General features: G+C 37.8%; 1 protein-coding gene across 4 annotated transcripts in view; it reads right to left on the reverse strand.

The window, feature by feature from the left end:
• Positions 1 to 16425: 16425 nt before the first annotated feature.
• LOC114154599 (drebrin-like protein A) overlaps positions 16426 to 18487 on the reverse strand; it is a 36210-nt gene continuing 34148 nt past the window's right edge. For 3 of the 4 annotated variants that reach the window (XM_028033843.1, XM_028033842.1, XM_028033841.1), the window contains exons 15-16: positions 17340 to 17391; positions 16426 to 17224 (exon numbers count right to left, since the gene is read on the reverse strand). In XM_028033843.1, coding sequence (XP_027889644.1) covers positions 17088 to 17224; positions 17340 to 17391 — 189 coding nt within the window. In that variant the 3' untranslated portion in view covers positions 16426 to 17087. Of the gene's footprint in view, positions 17225 to 17339; positions 17411 to 18487 lie in introns of all 4 variants that reach the window. The other variant, XM_028033845.1, reaches the window with a different exon arrangement.

Consider the following 18487-nt stretch of genomic DNA (forward strand, 5'->3'; position numbering starts at 1 on the left):
CATTGCCATTGCCCAAAACCAATTACTCTGAGACTCCTAAACCTGTAAAATACATTATACAATAACCAAAATACTGAATGTAAATGGTACTCTTTTTGTCTGACAGTTGTGGACAGCTAAAACGATTTCAAAGCTATGCTATAACTAACCGTTCAGTCAAAACGGATAATTTAGGCAGAGCCACAACTATTATGGGTGTACTATTCCTATCTTTGGATGAGGTCATCACAATTTCCATACTTGCTTTGTATGTAGTGTGATTGCCCTCTGGTTTTAACTACAGAATGGTCTTTGTTGGAGCGAGCTCATAAGTGTGCAGTGTTCCAGCATCTAATGGGCAATTACATGCAAGGCCTCGTCATTTTTTTTTTATTATATTCTATTGCATCCATGGCAATGATGTCTGATTCATACTAGCACTTAGCATTTCTGTTTATTCACAGAAACTGCAAAATGACACAGAAGAATTAGTCCCCAGGTTTGAACATCTCAATTTAACACGTCTTCCTAAAAACATATAGGTTTATTATGTGAAAATCCTTTGGAAATGATTAGACGAAAAGGCTAATGCCGCTGTCACATTGTTAAATGTATCTTGCAATTATGTTGGCATGTCTACAAATTATTTTTAGGTGAGACCAAACATTAAGAAATGCAGTTCTGTGCCTTACTTTCAAGTCACGTCACGTGTGTAGTTGTGTATTTAGGAAAAGAGTCTTTTCTATGACTGGACCTTATGTTTTCACACCGTCTCATCGCAGTCATACTTCAATGTATTTCATTGGGTTTTATGTGATTAATGAACACAAAAAGGCAACTGTGACGTTTTTTTGTTTTTTTTCACAAACTAAAGTCTGAAAACTGATGCCTATATATTTATTTAGTCCCATTTCCTCTCATAATCCTAAATGAAATCCAGCAAAACTTCAGAAGTCTCCTAAATTGTAAATAGAGTTCCTCTGTGTGTTTCTTCATCTCCAGTATAAATACAGCTGTCCTGTGAGCCACAGAGGTTTGAAAGAGAACAAGACAGAACAAACAGCATCATAAAGTTCAATGAATACAGTAAAGATACATTTATGAAGAAGTTTAAAGCAGAATTCGGTGGTAAAAACAATATCCCAAGGTTTGACTGTGGGCTTTATGGAAGAGTGGCAAGATGAAAGATGTTTTGAAAGGCACTTTGGCCAGATGATGCCAAAGTTAAACCTTTAGACCTACATGCACAATGTTATTTGTTGTAGAAAAATGACATCGTGCATCAACCTGATCCCACCATTTATGTAGTGAAAAATGGTGATGACAGCATCATGCTGTGGGAGCACTTTACCTCAGTAAGGACAGGAAAGATGGACATAGTTTGTTGGATGGGTCTAAATCCAAGAAAATCTGACACGGGATACAGGTTTACGTTCCAAAAACTATAGCTAGAACTACCATGACATGCTTTGAGTTAAAGCATTGTTAGCTGGTAAAATGATCCAGACGAAATTACAAAATCGGTGGCAGACTTAAAAAAAAAGTTTTTATATTAACAGATGCTCTCAGTTCACTCTCTCTGGGCTTCAGCAATTTTGCTAATAAGAACAGGCAAAACGCTCAGTGTGTAAAGCTGGAAGAGACATGCCCAAAAACCCTGGTTCTACAAAGAAATTCATTATTCTCTGCATCTGAATTTGAGCTGAAAACATTATTAAACCTTGCAGCAACTCTCTACCTTGCTGATGCTCGTAGGGACGGGGAGGAAGAAAGTGGAAGAAATGGTTTCATGGCTGAGCTGACTGTTTGTATTAGTGTATCTGAAATAGGCATCGTCTGCTAGCACTCTGACATGGTGTTACTCTCGCCTTTGGCATGCATCCATCCCTTCAGCGTGACACACGTTCAAATACAACTTTTGTCACACAGACACATATTGCACACATGCACGACTCGGCGCATGGAGACACACATCATGCATTAAGCTTTGCCTTCCCCCGACCTCCCCACTGCGTCTGACACTGCGCCCATGATCCTTTGCCTCGCAGGCTGTGAGCTGTCAGTGTGACAGGGCATGAGGAGGTTGACATGTGACGTTGGGAGACAGGATCAAATGTGTCGTCATCTCCTCAAACAAAGAAACAAAAGGATGAAAAACTCTTCTTCTTTTTCAGTATAAGCTAATTTTTGTTTGCTGATGTCAAATCTGCAATTGAAGTGAAATAAAGTGAAATAACACGCTCTGGTTTAAGCAATTTAGTTGCGATATTCTGAAGAGCAAATTCTCTTATTAAAATGCACACAAAAATGTAAAGCTGGAAGTGCAGCACTGAGAGAGGTGAGGCTGAAATCTCTAGAGACCATAAATGCATCAGGGTGTTGTGTTTGTAGCCTGGCAACAACTGAGCTGATGGTGTAACGTGAAGCGTTGGCAACTAATACTGGTGAATTGTCTCTTAAGACAACGTGCACAGAAACTCACAGCTAACAGTTCAGTGCCCTGGTTGCATAGGCGCTCCTTCACACTAACATCCTCAGGATTCCACCATCTGTTGTTAAGAAACACTGCGCTGGTGTTGGGAGTTGGGAATATGTTCTAACAGCCATGTCTTTTGTAAAAAAATTAAAAATCATGTTTTCCAAATAAAGCTGTTGCATCCATGCATTTGCTCCAGGCGTATCCATTTAATTTGTCTAAGATCTCACCTTACATTTGTATACATGTAAAAATAAACATAATAACTCTAGCGAACTCTTGATTGCTCTTCCGATCCTGATCTTCATTTTTGATAGGTCCTCTTCTTCTTCAAAAATGTACTAAATATGGAGTCTTCTCGAAGGCATCGCCTTAGTTTTAAAAACACTTAACTAGCTGCTACATTTAACAGACTTTCTGAATACTTGTGAAAGTATTCAGAACGTCTTTACTATTTTGTAATTTCACCACCAAAACATTCTGTGTATTCAAAGGCCCCATGAATACACAATGTGATAGAGAAACACAAAATAGTGAATAATTGAGAAGTGAGTGGAAAATGTGAACAAAAAAGAAGACTTTTAAAGTTTTCTTTTCATTTATAAGTCTCCTATTATCCTTCCCTCAGGTCAGCTGACCAGATGCTGCTGGTAGTTCCTAAATCACAGAAGAAAATGAGACATGATAAAGTTTTTTTTTCTGTTGCAGCTACCTCTGCACATAAAACAAACTCCTTCCATGGAATTTGTTAAATCTCACTTTTAAACACACCGTTATTATTTTACTTTTCACACAACATGAGTTTGACAGTGCTTGTATTGTTTATTCAGATTGTATTGTGCTATGTCAGTATTTTTAGGATTTCAATATTTTTTTAGATATTTTTTTTAAATAAACATAGTACAGTTTTCTTTTTTAAATAGAGCTTTACAAACTTTATCATGCATTTTTGTTAAGCCCCAATGTATACATATTTTTTGCAGAACTACCATTATTGCAGTTGCATCAAATCTTTATCATCTACCTGCTTTACAGATATAAATGTGAACATTTTGTCCCAGTCTTCTTGGCAAAATAGCTCAGGCAAACTGGCTGGAAAGTGTCTGTGAACAGAAATTTTAATTATCAGTTGATCTTATGTGTGATTCTTGCCAAGGCCCTTCTAACATGAATTTTCTATGGTCTCTAGAGTCTAGACCATTCCATTGTTTTGTTTGCATGCTCGTCCTTTGAGTAAACCTCAGCCCCAGTTCTGAAGTCTCTAACAGTCATTTTTTCCCTCCATAAACTCTGGACATATTCCTGTTTTTTTCTAAAGGAAAATATCCCACAGCATCATGCTGCTACCATTTTTTCACACGGAGCATAGTGTGTTCAGTGTGTTAGTTTTTCATCACATAGAGTTTTGCATGTGGATCAAAATATTTGATTTTGAGTTCATCTGAACTGCCTTTTTTTACAGGCTAACTTTTGCCCCATAAGGCTTTTGTCAAAAGGTCATTTAAAAGGTAAAAGGTAATTTCGTTTAGTACATCTAGAAACCAAACTTCCTATAGTCATCTATCAATAATATCTTTCCATTTTCCATACTTCTAAAAAAGTAAAATTTATGGAGTAAACAACAATAATTGTTCAACTCAAAACTGTAGATCTCTGCACCTCCTTTATTTGTGAAGTTTTGAAAATGCCACCTTGAAAATTCACCTTTTTCTTCTCTGATACCTGGTTAATGCTGTTCAGGATAGCCAGTGGAGATTAATCTGGGGTAGAGGACTAATGCCTATTGCTTAGTAAGAGCAGACTATATCATCATACCTGATTGTGCAGATTTCTGCTTACCTTTAAATAAATGAATCTCTAACATTTCCTCAGAGGCTTCAGTGTCACCACCAGCACCTGGACTGGGACTCTAGAATGGAAATGGGGAAGAAGCTTGTTGTCTTCCATGACAATAGTACAAGTTTTACACCACACTCAGTTACATCACCTAATGAGGTGCTAATGGGAAGTTTGTGCTGAATTCATGAATTTCTGTGAGATTTGCTTGTTTATGCCAGAAAATATCCAAAAGAGGAACCTAAACTGAATGCATGAGTCCACACAGTTTTCCCTGTCTGCCTTGGATTATCTTACTCTCTGCTTTGTTAGCACACCATGCATCCACCACATAAGGCCTTTATTGTTCCTTCCACTATGGAAATGGAAGCAAGAGACAATGTGGTACAAGTGGTTAGGAAGTGGTAGCCAATATCTGCAGGCCTCAAGGCCTCAGTAGCCCCTTCCATGCTTGTCTGTCTTTATACCTAGACATGCACAGTTGTTTAAACATGCACACTTCATTCACACCACATTTCTCTTCCACTGTAGGATTTATCATACACATACATGAGACACATAGGCAAACACTGCAGTGAACCCACACATGATCCCTCCAAAGGGTATAAAATCCTGGTCATGTCGAGTACATTTACGAAAAAATATTTGTGGTTTTTGGAGAAAATGCAATCACTTCATCTTAGAGTAACACGTAGCCTGCTATATTAAAAAATGAAGGAGTGCCCATATGGAAGCAATCGCACACCCACAGAAATCAGAAGAACTCCATTCCACCTGCTAATGAGGGTGACCGTGACGTTTTTATAGTGTTATCCTACTGTGTGGCTTAGCTAATGGCTAAGGAATGCTAGGTTTCATCCACACTCTCAAGAGTACTTTCAGGCAGTATTGTTACACCCTTAACACATTTTATGGTCATTTCAGCCTTAGAATTATAGTATCAGTTGTACACATGGCAGATGGAGGGTTTAGTAGTTGGTTAGCAAGCTGGATTTATTTACTTTAAATATTTCATAGGAGCCAAGCTGATCTATGGGAGCTGGTGTTCCTTTTACCACACAGTGAATAGACTATTATAAATTATTTTTTATTTGCTCTATTGCTACAATGTTTTATTCGCATTTTCTACCTGATCTCTATTTGACTACATTTGTAAGATATTGAAAAATGAAAATATATCTTAGGGGTGCTTCTCAGTTTCCATGCTCATTTTTGAAAGTTTGAGCAAAGTATTGAACAGTAAGTGCTGCATATTTCCAATTGACCTCTTTATTTAGAATTCACAACTGATATCAGTAACAACCTGGGCAATTCTCACATTTGTCTTAGTCTTAATTGATGGCTTATAAGAAGCCATTACACAATAAATACTGAATGCTGGGTAAAAGCAGGAAATTATCTCATGACATTCAAAACCGTATTGTTGTAAAGCGTCCTAAATTACATCATGGCCCTAATCTAGAAGTGAAAGGAACATTGTTTCACCACAATCTGACCACCAGATGTTCTCTGAGTACCACTAATGGAGATCTTCAAAAAGATCTGTTATTAGCATTCACAGTTTTTCCATGAAGATACCTCAAGGCAGAAAACTCCACCGCTGAAGAAAAAACATAAGTTCAATTACATTTTACCGCAAATCACTCTGGCAAATTAATTAAATACTCCAGTCAGAAAATTTAACTTTTAGGTTGTCATTGAACACATTATGTTTGAAAAAGCAATTGCACTGCACATCAGAAAAACGCTGCAGTTTGGGAGCATTGTAGTCTGTAGGCTGTTTCCCACTATATAGTATAGCACATGATACTGGTAGACCTTGCTTTTTTGAAAGACAGATGTGGAACAAAGTAATGGGACATTCTTGATTAAAATCCTAAGATAAAATGAGGGTTTCAGCAAGAAAAATGTCCCAAGCACACAGCCAAGTAACCTCTAAACTGGTTTCAGAAAAAGAAAATAAGGCTGCTAGATTGATCGAGCCAATCATTGAAGTTGACTCCATTTAAAAATATGAAAATATTCACATAGGATCAGAATGCATCAAAGTGTCCCAGAAGTGTACATAATTTGTTTATTTGTATCATTGGGGCCAATTGTTCCAAACCTGATGTCTCGTAAAGTTACCATTACCAAGGACAGATCTTAAGTTTTGGGAAAATTCCACTAAATGTGCTAAATACTTTCTCTCTGTCATTCGACTTAATTTATACACCAATTGTCTTTTCATTGTATGTGTGGATTACTTTGATTGTTATGTATATTTGACGTGAATTTCATGTCAATAGGCACATTCAAAATATATTCGTTCAAGAACATAGAACACTTTCAATGCTTATTTCCGCTGCTGTAACATGTACTTTGATGCTCTGATGGTGGCTGGGTGCTCTTATCTGCCGCTGTTGTTCCAGCCTGTGTAATCATGGCATTAATTATTAGCTGTTTGTTCGCCATCATCTACGTCCCCTGGGGCAGGCAAGGTGGCTGGGCTGCCAAGGGCTGGCACTGCATGTCTCTCCTTCTATAAATCTGCATGATTAGCATCCCAATCTTTGAAACAATAGCGAAAGTAATCTTTTTTTCTCACAACTGCATTCTGTGAGCCTGAATCACGTTGTCCGGCCAAAAAAATAAACACTCTGTCCCCACGGGCTTAGCCTAAATGACATGAGAAAAAAAGTCTCACATTATTCCGCTTAGTGCCCTCCAGTCAGGCTGTGAATTAGTCTCAACTCTATCTGATCTCATATGTGTCCTTTTCTCACACTGCCACTGGCATATCTCTCTCTCCTCAGATACGTGCACACATTCGCTCATGGACATTTGTCTCCCTCAAATACTACTGTCGGCATCGCTCCTTCAAAGATACTTTCTAAATGTATTGTCTGACAGAAAGTCGCGGCATCTGGCAGTGATTGCAGTGCCCTAGGCAAAGTTTCTGCAAGCACAGAGCTTGTGTTGGGGTGAGTGTGTGTTTGTCACCAAGGGGATAAGGGGTTTCAGCCATGTTAGGCTTTAGGGTATAAGACAGCTTAGCCCATTACTGAGCTCCAGGATTGTTATCATATTTACATGACGTTGGGTGGTGACTTATTCAGAAGTTATAAACCTATGAAGAACATTTTCCAAGTTAAAAGGCTAAAAATTCTTTTCACCCACGTTTACTAAAATATGTGTAATCAAAATCTAAATAAAAAATTCTTACCTAACTGAATAGCAACAGTTTTTAAGATCTTGAAGGAATAGTTCTGGATTTTTTAATTGAAGCTCTGTTTAATGATTATTAGTGGTTAATTTCGTATCTGTGGTAGCTGTGTTTCATGGTAGCTAAGTCCTCTCATTAAGGATACATGTCACCTTTCATTTCCTATATACACAGTCTGTGACTTATGTGTTGACAACCCTGCGTTAAATGTGTTCATGAAATACAATGAAACAAAAAAAAACATTAAATGCACTATACTGTTTTTGAAATTGCAGTTGTTTTAAGACAGTAGAAGTCCACTTTGATTATGGTGACTCTTTTTTGACATTTGTTTTAGTCTCTTAGTCTAACTAACCTGGACTCATGCTAATTGAAGATGCTAAAACAGTTATCTACTGGAGATATTAGCCGCTTATAACCTTTCAGTAGAACCTAGTGAGGCATATCAAACATCCATAAACTAATTTAGCTTTTTTGCTTTTCAAATATCACATAACATTGACAAATATGGCAACATTTTTTGAGATATTTTCTTGATAATTTTTGTTGATTAATCATTTTTAAACTTTTTAAATATACTTCTCCTGAACATAAATGATCTTCATGAGCTGACGTACAATAAATGTGAACCAAGAGAAGAGGAAATTCTTTTTTCTGTCACAGAAGACCTAATAAAAAAATAATAATTTCCAGTGCACCAACAGCTTTCCTTTGTCTAGGATAACATCTTGAACATTAAGTAAGGGATTTAGACATGCGCTCCCCCCACCCCCCTTTTTCATCTTTAGAAACAGGAAAATAAAGCATTCGCAGATTCTATTGTATTAATTAACAGCTACCCATGTTCCCAAGTGGTTTCCAAGCACTTTGAAGATTCCTTCACAATAGACTGGCAGACTTTACCATTTACAAACTGAAGGAGAAAAGAAGGTTTCTGTGATTGGATCACAATGCCACATGTTGGCTGATTGCAAGTGTTGAACTGGCATTGTAGATGCAGGAACCACCTCTTGGGAATGGTGTCAAGAAAAATCCAGAAAAAAAAATGCTGCCAGCTACCCCTCACTTGAAACTGGCGAAAAAAGAGAGAGAGCGAACGAGAGAGAGAGACACTTCTTAAAATCCCTTTTTGCATTATTTTGCTTCAAGACAGTAAGATGTTCTAATCCTCCATTCATTGTTAGGGTTGTGTGGGACTGGCCGAGGAAAAATAGCCCTTTGACGGCAATGGAAAAGGATATGGAGCTTTGCCAAAGAGGGCTTCAGAAGTTAATGGGCCAGTTTCTATGCTGACAGTAAAATCTAGCCGAGAGCCATCCGTAGCTTCCGAAGTGTTATCTGCTTCTGCAGTTTTGAAGATTATCTTTAAAAGGAAAATGACAATGTCAAGAACAAAAGAGATGCTTAAATGCAAAGGTTTTTATCAACACTTAAAACCAGATGGAATTATCTCTGAGCTTAAGCTGATTTATGATGGATAACATTTTAAACTAAAGTCTTCCTAGATGAATACTGTTGCTTTGAAATAGTCTCACAAGCATCAGAACTGGGTTTAGTTTTGATAGGCTGCAGTCGTATCTACTGAACAATGTGTTGTCTACCATTAAACAGTTGGCTTATGAGGGCAAGAGCCAGAAAAAAACATTTGTTTCAGTGCAGGATTTTTTACTTTCTAAACAGCAGTCCTAAAACAGAGAAGGTAGTGGCACCCTACATGTCTGTGTCTGTATCTGAACCTGAAAGGAAAAGCACAGCAAAAGAAATCTGGTTGCAGCAGCGGTCAAAAATTTACTTCAAGTCAAGTTATGTCAATTTGGAGCTTTTCGTATCATTGGAAATAATTTTTCCAGGATGGAAATCAAGTGTGTACCTTCACAATTTGAAAAACAAAACAGAAGGGGGTGCAATATACACTGCTCAAAAAAATAAAGGGAACACTTAAACAACACAATATAACTCCAAGTAAATCAAACTTCTGTGAAATCAAACTGTCCACTTAGGAAGCAACACTGATTGACAATCAATTTCACCTGCTGTTGTGCAAATGGAATAGACAACAGGTGGAAATTATTGGCAATTAGCAAGACACACTTAATAAAGGAGTGGTTCTGCAGTTGGGACCACAGACCACTTCTCAGTACCTATGCTGTCTGGCTGATGTTTTGGTCAGTTTTGAATGTTGGTGGTGCTTTCACACTCGTGGTAGCATGAGACGGACTCCACAACCCACACAAGTGGCTCAGGTAGTGCAGCTCATCCAGGATGGCACATCAATGCGAGCTGTGGCAAGAAGGTTTGCTGTGTTTGTCAGCGTAGTGTCCAGAGGCTGGAGGCGCTACCAGGAGACAGGCCAGTACACCAGGAGACGTGGAGGAGGCCGTAGGAGGGCAACAACCCAGCAGCAGGACCGCTACCTCAGCCTTTGTGCAAGAAGGAACAGGAGGAGCACTGCCAGAGCCCTGCAAAATGACCTCCAGCAGGCCACAAATGTGCATGTGTCTGCACAAACGGTTAGAAACCGTCTCCATGAGGATGGTATGAGGGCCCGACATCCACAGATGGGGGTTGTGCTCATAGCCCAACACCGTGCAGGACGCTTGGCATTTGCCAGAGAACACCAGGATTGGCAAATTCGCCACTGGCGCCTTGTGCTCTTCACAGATGAAAGCAGGTTCACACTGAGCACATGTGACAGACGTGACAGAGTCTGGAGACGCCGTGGAGAGCGGTCTGCTGCCTGCAACATCCTTCAGCATGACCGGTTTGGCAGTGGGTCAGTAATGGTGTGGGGTGGCATTTCTTTGGAGGGCCGCACAGCCCTCCATGTGCTCGCCAGAGGTAGCCTGACTGCCATTAGGTACCAAGATGAGATCCTCAGACCCCTTGTGAGACCATATGCTGGTGCGGTTGGCCCTGGGTTCCTCCTAATGCAGGACAGTGCTAGACCTCATGTGGCTGGAGTGTGTCAGCACTTCCTGCAAGATGAAGGCATTGAAGCTATGGACTGGCCAGCCCGTTCCCCAGACCTGAATCCGATTGAGCACATCTGGGACATCATGTCTCGCGCCATCCACCAATGGAGCGAGACATTGCACCACAGACTGTCCAGGAGTTGACGGATGCTTTAGTCCAGGTCTGGGAGGAGATCCCTCAGGAGACCATCCGCCACCTCATCAGGAGCATGCCCAGGTGTTGTAGGGAGGTCATACAGGCACGTGGAGGCCACACACAATACTGAGCCTCATTTTGATTTGTTTTAAGGACATTACATTAAAGTTGGATCAGCGTGTAGTGTTATTTCACTTTAATTTTGTGTGTGGCTCCAAATCCAGGCCTCCATTGGTTAATAAATTTGATTTCCATTGATGATTTTTGTGTGATTTTGTTGTCAGCACATTCAACTTTGTACAGAACAAAGTATTCAATGAGAATATTTCTTTCATTCAGATCTAGGATGTGTTATTTGAGTGTTCCCTTTATTTTTTTGAGCAGTGTATATCTATATTTATCTCTCTCTCTCATATTATATATATATATATATATATATATATATATATAGGTGTATGTGTTTTGGCGTTGCATGGCCCATTTTTCCAACAAATCCAGCATTGTAGGACCCGTTGCTCCTTATGGGGCACAAAGCCCAGGCCCCATAGGAAGGAGTGCTGTTCTTGGCTAGGGGTAAGTGTTAGGCTCTAGAGATGAATGAAAAATGATTGGGAGTCAATGCAAAGTCCGTGTGAAGATAGAAAGACAGACATGTACAGTATGTGTGTGTGTGCGTGACACCACGAAGCAAGTTGCGGGGGAACACATACTTACTTCCAGAGTAACCGCACATTTCTTTGTAGTTATCATCAATGCCCTACCATCAGTTCTAACTGGATATTTGACCACTCTTCTTGGCAGAAGTGGTAATGCTAATTTAAATTGGTTGTTTTCCTGGCCTGGCATTTAAGCATAGTCCATTAATTTTCAACAACCCTGAGGTTAAGGCCATTCCAGAAGCTTAATATTAGGCCACTTTGTTCCTTCCAAAACCAGTTTTGCTGTGCGTTTAGGATTGTGAAACACCCAGTTGTGTCCAAACTTTCATTTTTGACCGTAAGTGTAACCTCAGTTGAAAGGAAGTTGGTCAGGATGTTTATTAAAAACCAAGGAACCGCAAAGGCTTAAACTCATCATACAATGGAATATTCTGGAACACAAATCTCACCATCAACAATGAAGTAAGTATTTCATCAATATAAAGGGGATAGAGTGCTTACCCAGGAAGGAGTTTACAGGAATTTGCACCTTCCCACATGGTCACATCTCCAGCCTTCCTGAGAAAAGTTTTATAATAAGATTAGACAAAGATTGAGCTGGTGGGCCACAATGAAAAGAAATACGTTTCAAGGAATTAAGGTAAGGCTTCCAAACATAAGAACACTGTCAACCACAATGGTGGAAGGACCATGCACACAGTGCACACAGTGCACACAGTGCAACTGCTCCAGGTACCAGGTGGTCAAAACCTGAACATAATTTGGTGTTCCAACATGATAATGATCCCAAATAAACATTAAAATTAGTGTTGGAAATAATAAAACAGGCTAGCATTACGACTCTTAAATAACCCTTACCTTAAAGGTTTGATGATTTTGCATAAAAACTGGTTCCTTCACAGGATACCAACCAATTTAAGTTAGTTATAATACAGTTTATTTAAATAAATAAGATTCATCATAGATAGAGTCAAAATCATGCCAGAACTTTTGTTACCACTAGAAGAAGTGTGGCTTCTCAGTAATTTGACAAGGGAAATTTTAACAACCAGTGAAACTGTACACATATTTGAGTCTGTTCATGTAATTCTGACAATGCTTGGATTTATATATATATATATATATATATATATATACAGTATATTAGTTGTTTGTTCATTGATGTCATACCATCTTGAAAAAAGTGTTTCAAAACCATCATTAAAATCTCAAAATCATATGACTTTCAATAAAACTCTGACTAACACAGCAGCTCTCACAGATGCTGAAAGTAACCATAAGCTTGTCAAAGCATTTTTGTCCCTTGTAAAGTAACACCTTCGCTAAACAGATACTTAATCACAAATATTGCAAGATAAGCTTGACTATGACAGGAAGGAATTTCCTACACCAAAGGTCTCAGAATGGTTGGCATCGGCAGTTTGGTGCACATGTATGTGTGTGTCCCATGTGCATGCACGTGTGTTCAGCTCATCCCTACCTGTAAGTGTCTCGGCAGAATGCCAGAATCTGTTTTAGAGCCAGAAACCCAGCCAATAAGCCACAAGCCATCAGCAGCCAGGTCAGATTAGCTTTCTGTCATTGGCGTTGTGCTGATAACACCACAATGAGTGGCACTTCCCTACTGCCATGTCACCTCGGCCGGCCCACACTTGTCAGCCATCCGCCGGTCAGATAGTGTCTGTCAGTTAAAGAATAGATAAAGGGGAAAGTCAAGGGGGGGTGGTCTCCTCTGTTGGTTTAATGCTCCAGTTGAGGAGTTTTTGTTACTGATGAGGGTCATCGAAGGAAAACACAGCCTTAAGACAAAAGGAACAAGCAAGGGAAAGTTGACTGGCACATTAGCTCGGGCCTCTCTATCAGTCTGCTTAATGAGAGGAGACAAGGGCTCTCTTGAGTTATGAGGATGACCATGGGAACAAATACCCAACAAAGTACGAGAAAGGAGGAATATACTGTTACGACTGTTTGCCTCTCTATTTTTTTGAGTTTCAAATGCAAATAAACAATTATCATCACTGTTGTCTTAACATTTATGAACTTTCTCTTTACACTGCTACTTTTAAACTTCAATCACGTTTTTTCTTAATCTATCAATCTTGCTCATTTGAGGTTTTCCCAGCCTTCTCCACGCTAACCAATTAAAATTTCATAAGAGGCCCATCACTTTTTCACACATATCACTGATGATTAACCTTCTGGGATAACTTTGACAGAATAGTCTCCTGGATAGATTTAGTCAATCTGTCAACAGGCATCAGTTCAAGCAGGATGAGACCCATGTCAAACATTACCTCTCTATTCCTGAACAGAGTCGCATCTGCCAAACACTATTATTGAACTGGCACTACAAGAGCGTAACCTAGCCACCCTGGCAGCATTAAAGGTGCACGGTTAAGAAATATTAATGTCATATCCAATCAATCATCATTACCTCGGGGGAAAATCCTGTTTAAGGTGTAGAAGCATTAGCAATTTTTAGCTTTGGGAATGTCAGGATATCCTTCTCCTGAAATGTGTCTAACAATGAGCCTCCTCTCTGCCTGTCAAAATATTTTCCCTTTTGTCCTGAGGAATCTGCTCAAATCAGGCAGCTTCCTCTCTATAAAGTCAGCAGCAAATTGGAAAAGGCAACGTCTCCACCTACAGGTGGAAGAAGAGTATTACATGTATGCGCTGTTACTCTGAGAATCAGACCAGGCTAAGCACAGTAAGAAAAAAATGTGATTTAGTTTTGTTCGCCAACATGTGTTTGTCTCATCAGTGAACCACTTTAAATCAATTTATCAACGGATTGGTCTGTTTTGTCCATATCATTAACATGTTTCATGTTGTTTTAAAATAAAATGTGTTGTCTAAGAGTACATTAAATCCCAAAACATAAAAAATCAAGACTCTAAGCCTTAAGTGTTGATAAAGCATATATAATTGCCTATGCAATATATAATTGACTTCTGCAATTATATATGCTTTAAACAGCAGAAAAGCGGTAAAATACAAAACACTAATTAGTAAATAACTGGTACACAGCTGATTAAATCTCAGCTGGTTCTGTTCTGAATCCAACACAAAGGCTACTAAAAAAGTTTTTTTTATTATTTATTTACAGTGACAAATATAAAATTGGGACGTCTCGAAGGTAGTGGAGAGTCTATCAGCAACAAGACTGGATGTGGGAGCTCAATGCATTGACATCAAAGGTAATGACATCTGCAGGTGGATCTGACACTACAGTGTTTTTTTATTATTATTATTATTTCTATTTCTTTAGACATCTTAGTGGTAAAAGCATAAGTTTCAATTTTAAAGATCAATGAGATTAGAAATCTATATTTCTTCCATGCCATTTTGTTGCAGTTTTTGTAACTGACTGTATGGAGTTGTCACTCTTTTTATGAATTTGTTAATTGTCAGAAGTTTTGTTAATTCCTGGGTTTTTTTGTTTTTTTACTGTACCTCTCTTATAATATACAATTATAGAATAAAACATTTGTTTTTCAGCAGCTTAGAATCTAAACAACAGGTGCTGACATTCAACTCTCAAACAATAAATGTTGAAAAATCATATATAAATAGAAAATGTTTTTTTTTCTAGCAGTTGCTAGAACTTTGACAGTTATTGCATGTTGATTGACTGTATGTACATTTTCAATTGAAAACATGTTCTATTCTTTAGTAGAGTGATTTAATTTTGACTATGTAATGAATTTAAATGGTGTAGGAAGACATGCTATGTGGAGTAAATAATGCTCTAGCATGCATTAAGCACTGTAGACTACATAATTAGACAACCAGCTAAGGCTGTCAGGTTTTTCTTTCTGGACATGTTGAAAAAAATCCTTAGTATAAGCGCACTTGTCATACATTGTGTGCTGCACATGTGCACTACTACGGCGCTATTTACACAACTGTTGCAGCAATGGCCTAATAATAACATACATTCTCAAAAAACAATATTCAAATCTCTGTTTGTGCCGATAAAGATCAGGATGGCAGATGCTTAAAACTAAAGGTGAAGTTGATAGCATAAGCTATTTCCTGAAATACTTGGAGACAATTGTATAACATGTAAATATCATTTTAATTTAGTGTTAGCTGATCCTTAAATAGTAAAAATACCTAAACAAGATGGTGTCATGGCAAAATCAATGCATGTCATGGTTTCATGGTTTAATACTGAATCCCATGTATTTGATCCCAATATATATTCACAAAATACACTTATTTTTCTCACTTTTTGATCAGAATGACACATTTTTAATAGATATCCATACAAAACAGGAAACAGTGTAACAGAAGCTTAATTGATGTGTTCATATTTAATGGTAAACATTGCATACAGTATTTCTGCAATATAACACTTGAAGAAAAATATCAAATGTCTGCAGTAAATTATAAAAGCTAAATAAAGACTGAATTAGAAATGTATTAGCTGTACAATGTTATTAAGGCATTCTTATTCATCTTGTTTCTAGCAAAAGAGTTTGCTTTGATGCTTCTTTGGTTTGGTGAAGTTTGTAATTCAGCTCATATTAAATTCAAAAGTAATTTATTTATCCAAGTATCTCCTGTATTTATCTGTGTTGCAGCTGATTTTATTTAACTTAATGCTAAATACCAAATACCAGACAGGACATTTGTTGTAACACTAGAAAAAATATGTTCTTTTTCTTATACATATAAAGAAGTGCAGACTGTGTTGATGCTTAAAATGAGCATAATAGAATATAAAATATTAAAAATTAAATGAATTTATGCAAAAGGATGAGATCAAGGACAGACGTAACTTGTTCAAAAAGCATTACATGTAAGAATAAAAACAAACAGAAACATTTTGAAGTAGTTAAGTGTATAAAGGCTGTATATTTGAAAGTTAGGAGTACATACAAAAAGAGATACCATTAAAATAAGCAAAGAACTTAGAAACATATGACCTAAGAATTGAAAAGGAGAGAATCATTGATGTTTTTAATACATTCTTATATACAGTATGTTGAATTGTGATGAGTCAGATTGTGTTCCAAAAATGCAATCAACTGTTAAAAACTAGGTAATGAGACATACATCAACATACAACCCATATATATATATATATATATATATATATATATATATATATATATATATATATATATATATATATATATACATATATATATATATAAAATAGTTTTTCAACATCAGGAGTGAAGTTCAACATCATTTTCTGCTGATTTTTCATCATTTGTTTTGTTTCTTGCTCTGGTTTGGTCAATTAACCTGTGATCATGTGAGAACATCAGTAGCAAATGCAGAGCTCCAAAATAATGGAAGAGACACAGGATGATGATTACAAAGACGATACCTGGTATATGGATACGAATGGTGGTGCTTGGTATGCTTGTTATATGTGTGGATCAAAAAGAAGCACTGCAGTTAAAACATGTTTGTGTTACTAAGAAGCAAACCAAGTTCCCCATCATCTGCGCCCCCTTATTTCTCCCCCTGACTTACATTTCCACTGCTTCTCAAAAGAAAATAAGTTATTTTGGTCCAGGGAAAGGTCTTTACTATTTTATCCATACGGAATAAGGCTAGGTAATTTCTGCATACTATGTTGTTCTCCAAACAAAACATCAAAATAAAGAGTTACACTTTTCTTTATGCTTTCTTCAGAACAAGGAGTCTCGCGTTTCTTTATTCTTCCTACAGAAAAGAGAGCATAAAGTTTCAGTGGGAGGATTAAGGTAAAAACATGCAGAAACAAGAAAAGAGAAGGTGTCCCTGAGTGTATGTGTGCATGTGTGTGAAAGTGTGTGTGGGTGTATAGTGTGCCTCTGTCTGCCTATATGGTTTCCACGTAATTAGCGGGGAATAAACCCTGACGGCCGTCTTTGCTCCAACCCCTCCACCAGGCTTTGTCCACTGTCTCCACGTCCCTGATGATGTCACCGGGTTCAAAGGAGATCTCGGATTCGTCCTCTGTGGGAAACACAAGATAACATGGTGAAGACCAGATAATCACAGTGTAATTACTGCAAAATGGAGGCACTTTATGCGAACATGTGTGGTAATTATCCTCCAAATGGCAGCTTACCTGCCTGGTAGTCATATAGAGCTCGGACGCACATATGTCGGTCGGCTAAATCCTGCAGTGGATAGGAAATTCAATGGGAAAAAAAGAACAAGCTATAATCATAAAATGCTGAATTTCTTGTTCAACTAGCATAATAAGTTTGAGAAAAAATACATCACTTGCAGGAACACTGACAGATGTTCCAGTAAAATGTTCAAGTAACTTTTTTCTGACATGGTATGTTAAAACTTCTGCAGTCAAATCATGATATACATCATTCATCATTAGCTATTGAAAAGCACAATCCTGAGCGTTGGTGAGGAAAATAAATATATGATACCAAGCTGAATTTGTGAAAATATTTCTGTAAGAGATATAAATTGATTTACCTTTGCTGGAGTGAAATGAATATTTGGGTGTCTACCAACCAACAGGAATTCTGACGTGTACAGACCGGCATCTTTGTTTGCCCATCAGGCAAACAAAGATGCCCTGTCACTTTAAGAAAGTACTCAACTGCTTTTCTAAAAGACAAATGACTTAAAATCGTTGTCATCCTTTCATACCTCTTGACCACCCTGCCCAGTTCAGTCTCCAATTGACCTTAACATTACAGAAAATCTGTGGAGGTAACAGAAACTTTTAGTTGTCGAACAACAGTTGGGGATATCTACCAAGAGGTTGAAACCAAATTTTCTCTGAAGATGTCTGTTAAGCATCTGATCAACCACAAAAAATGTCAGACCCTTGTGCCTCTTGGCAAAGGTTTCAATACCAAGTTTTTTTCTTGCTTGCGGATCAAGTATTGCACTTATTTGTACATGCATACTACAAAATTCTCATGAATTTGTCACATTTATTTAAAGATTTTTCAGCATTTTTTTCAGATGTCAGATCTCTCTCTGTTAAAATAAACCTACCACAATTATTATGGACAGATTACACTAATGTAATCTGTCCATTACATTAATGGACAGATTAATGTTGAATTAAGTCTAAATTCAGCAGGGTATCAAATAACCATTTCCCTCACTGCATGTCAAGCTTCTACTGATCTTAGTGATTTTATGCCACATTGTTGTGCTACCATTAAGAAATACATCACGGAAATCCATCTTTATTTTATTCTCAATTGGTAAGGAAGAATAAATCTCTGAAGAAAATGTGTA

The sequence above is a fragment of the Xiphophorus couchianus genome, chromosome 12, assembly GCF_001444195.1.
Source record: "Xiphophorus couchianus chromosome 12, X_couchianus-1.0, whole genome shotgun sequence".
Lineage (NCBI taxonomy): Eukaryota > Metazoa > Chordata > Actinopteri > Cyprinodontiformes > Poeciliidae > Xiphophorus > Xiphophorus couchianus.